Below are 3,888 nucleotides of genomic sequence, written 5' to 3'. Positions count from 1 at the left end.
CCAACCAGACAGGGAACCCTCAACTCCTTAAATGATCTTTTGGACATCTCATTCATAGCTATAAGATTTAATGGTGTAGCAACTTTTGAATATTGCTTTGGGACATCCAACACCAACCTTTTCTAATGATTATCTATTATAATAGGGGATACCCTCAATCGACTGTTGAGTTTCTCAACAATTATCATTAGATACAAATTCGGAGATAATTTGGCGACTACCTTCAAACGCTACAGATCTTCCATGACTTCAGATTCTTAGATGATTATGATTCTTAGTATAATTGTCTCATGCCAAGAAATCACCAGTCACATCTATCAGTACATCACATAACAGATAAACATAAATGTTCAAATCAGTCCTTACTAATCAATTATCAATTCTCAGTACAGTAATTTCTTCATCTCCAACAATACACAAACCAACACCATTCATTTTCTAAATTTTCATCTTTTTAGTTGTTTTCTGATGATGCATTTTTCAACTTTTTAGGAATTTTCTGTTGATACATTATTTCCCCCTAAAATACTAAAAACATAAACTCTTTTTGTCTTTTAGCATATTAAACAATATTATGCAAACATGAAATAATCATGCAGTGATATGTAGACAACAAATTTTAACATGCAATGTAGTTAACCATAAACAAAGATCCTACATATCATGCATCCTACATGCAAGGTCTAAAAGTTTGATTAAACCTCACAGTGCGACATCCAAAATTACCTTATCTCTATCAACAATTCCATTAATCTCTAATAGGAGCAGGAACCTAGGTTTATCAAAAGCCTTAGTATAAAGGTCAGCCCTTTGGTCCTTAGTGCCTATTCACTTAACCTCAATTATCTTCTTCTCATGACAATCTCTAATAAATTGATACTTAACTCCTATGTGCTTAGTCTTAGAATGTTGAACATGATTCTTAGTGACAGCAATAGCAGCAGTATTATCAACATAAAGAGGAGAGAGAGATTCTTATTCTGTAATCGCGAAGTTGATGTTGGATCCTGACAAATTGCGAGCAGCAACTAGCAGCAACAATATATTCAGCTTCACATGTTGAAAGTGCAACTGCAGTCTGTTTCTTGAATTGCTATGTCACTAACCTCTCACCTAGAAACTGGCATCCTCCTGAAATTGACTTGTTGTTGATTTTGCAATCTGCATAGTCTGAATCGTTGTACGCCACGAGATCAAACTTTTGGTCATTGGAATACCATATACCAAGATTTGGAGCATGTAACAGATAACACAAAATTAGTTTGGCAGCTGTAAGATGAATAGTATTAGGGTTAACATGGTAACGTGCACAGAGACATGTCGCGAACATAATATTCGGTCTTAATGCAGTTAGATACATGAGCGATCCGATGATTGCATGGTAGTAACTTGGATCTACATGCTCCCCCTCACATTCTAGACAAATACCATGATTTACAGCTAGTGGAGTAGTAGTTGGACATTCTAGAGTCATACTAAACCGTGTGAATATATCATTCACATATTTTTCTTGGTGAAGAAAAATTCCGTTATTAGTCTGTTTGACTTGAAGACCAAGAAAATAGTGTTAAAGAACCAATTTACTCAATTTGAATTCGTCCTTCATAACTTTCTCAAACTCATCGATGAGATCCTGCATTTTAGAACCAAAAATAATGTCATCAACATAGATTTGAACCAAGATAATATCCCCATATTGTCCTTTAGTGAACAGAGTACAGTCTACCATCCACATTTGATATCCTTTTTTGATTAGATAACTTTAAAGACATCCATACCAAGCTCTTGGGGCTTGATGTAATCCATAGAGGGCTCGAAGTAATCGATAACTTTTTCAGGATGAAGATGATCTTCAAAACCGGTGGTTGACTGACATATACTATTTCATTTAGCTTACCATAAAGGAATGCACTCTTGACGTCCATCTGATACACCTTAAATTTCATGAATGAGGCAAACACCAAGAATATACTAATAGCTTCCAATCTGGGAGGAGAAAATACTTCTTCATAGTTGAATTCAGGATCTTGTTGATAGCCTTTTGCTACCAGTCTAGCTTTGTTACGGATTACAGTGCCATCTTCATCATATTTGCACTTTCATACCCATTTGAGATCAACGACTTTGACTCCCTTCGGTGGATTTACTAACTTCCAAACATCCAACTGATGAAATTGTTGAATTTCTTCTTGCATAGCTAACACCCAATCAACATACTTCAAAGCTTCTTTTGTTGTCTTAGGCTCAATCTTGGAAATATGACATGCATACTCAAAGAAAGCAGCAGCAGCTATCATATGAGCATAAACTTGACCATCAAATTGAACATGTTGTCATGTTCTGACACTTGCATAGGGATCACCAATAATATTCTCTCTTGGATGATTAGCTGTAATTCTGAGAACTGGTTGCACAAGAACATGTATCTCAGGGTGCAAATTTGTTTCAACAATCATATCCTCAGGATTCTTTAAACTTTCACTTGAGATATCAGACTCACAAGTATCATATACTGGATCGATATCGAGATCAGATTCTTATACAGGTTCAGCGGTAGATGGTGATAGAACTAGAGTTGAAGTAGGTGTAGACACATCTGTTGCATTCTGTAAATCAAACAGCATTTGTAATTCTACTTTACTATCCACATGATCTAGAGAAAGATTGAATGAATCAATCCACTCATCATAATTATAGATCCAAGGATGACTCTTTGGAGCAGCTTTCGATGGATTTCATTGAACATCCACTTCAATCCATTCTTTTACACATCTTGATTTATTGTTTAAAACTCACTTATTAGGAGAACTATAGCCAAGAAACACTCCGGTAACTACTTTAGCATCAAACTTATTTCCAAGTTTTCTCTTCAAAATGGTACATGGTGCACCAAAAGGTTCTAGATGCTTCAGAGTAGGTTTCCTCCCATGCAGTAACTCATAGAAAGTCTTTCCCAATCGCTTTACAGTTAGTACTCGACTCATAGTGTAGCAATCATTTGAAACTACTTCGCCCCAAAAGTGAAAAGGCAGAGATGAGTCTGCAAGCATCGTTCTATCAGTCTCTATTAGTACTCGATTCTTTCATTCAACAACACCATTCATCTGAGGAGTATATGTAGAACTAAATTGCATATTATTACCCTTTATAATACAGAAACCTGCAAGATACTAATTTTTGAATTCAGTTCCATTATCGCATTAAATTTTCCTTACTTTGAGATTAAAACTTATCTCAAATCTGTTGATTAGCACCTTCGCATTCTCAAAAGTCTCAGATTTTTCTTTCAGAAACATTACCCAAGAAAATCTTGAATTATCATCAGCTATAACCTTACAGTAATAATTTCATCAATGCTTTCAAAACGTATTGAACAAAAGATCCATGTGCAACAATTTAAGTGGAGCAGAGATTGAATTGTACTTTATCAGCTAATGAGCTTTGTTATGCTGGTTTCCTTTCTTACAAGGTACACATGTATCTGGAATATGAAAAGATCGAACATCAACACCTTCCACTAGATTGTTGTGAATAAGGTGATTTATTTTCAGTAAGCTCACATGACCCATGCGTTTGTGCCAAGTGATAGACTCTTGTTCAGTTACCTTTGAAACAAAAGCTTGATGACATGCTGGAGTTGAAGTTGCAACATTCATATCTAGCACATACAGATCAGCCTATCTCGGAACCTTCATTAGAATCATCTTTGGTGGAATCACAACAACTGGATTTAAAATATAGTTGTAGTGTTCATCAAATGCTACTTTGAATGACTTCTCACGTATTTGCGAAACTGACAACAAATTATTTGCAAATTCTTGACAATAATTCACTTTAGCGAAGCTCACTTTCTCATTTTTTAACAACCCTTGGGCAGTAATATGACCA

General features: G+C 35.4%; 1 protein-coding gene across 1 annotated transcript; it reads right to left on the bottom strand.

The window, feature by feature from the left end:
* Positions 1-301: 301 nt before the first annotated feature.
* Positions 302-1,474, bottom strand: LOC139868422 (uncharacterized mitochondrial protein AtMg00810-like). Its single transcript, XM_071856755.1, has 2 exons — positions 1,107-1,474; positions 302-314 (listed from the first exon to the last, which is right to left on the bottom strand). Exons 1-2 carry the CDS (start codon positions 1,472-1,474, stop codon positions 302-304), a joined length of 381 nt encoding a protein of 126 aa, XP_071712856.1.
* Between the last annotated feature and the right edge of the window lie 2,414 nt (positions 1,475-3,888).

The sequence above is a fragment of the Rutidosis leptorrhynchoides genome, chromosome 9 (genome assembly GCF_046630445.1).
Source record: "Rutidosis leptorrhynchoides isolate AG116_Rl617_1_P2 chromosome 9, CSIRO_AGI_Rlap_v1, whole genome shotgun sequence".
Classification (NCBI taxonomy): domain Eukaryota; kingdom Viridiplantae; phylum Streptophyta; class Magnoliopsida; order Asterales; family Asteraceae; genus Rutidosis; species Rutidosis leptorrhynchoides.
The sequence above is the reverse complement of the archived record's forward strand: the minus strand, read 5'-3'. Positions and strand labels throughout refer to the sequence as shown.

Coding starts and splice junctions, on each gene's coding strand:
- LOC139868422 (XM_071856755.1), bottom strand. CDS start 1,474: ATGACTCTAGAATGTCCAACTACTACTCCACTAGCTGTAAATCATGGT.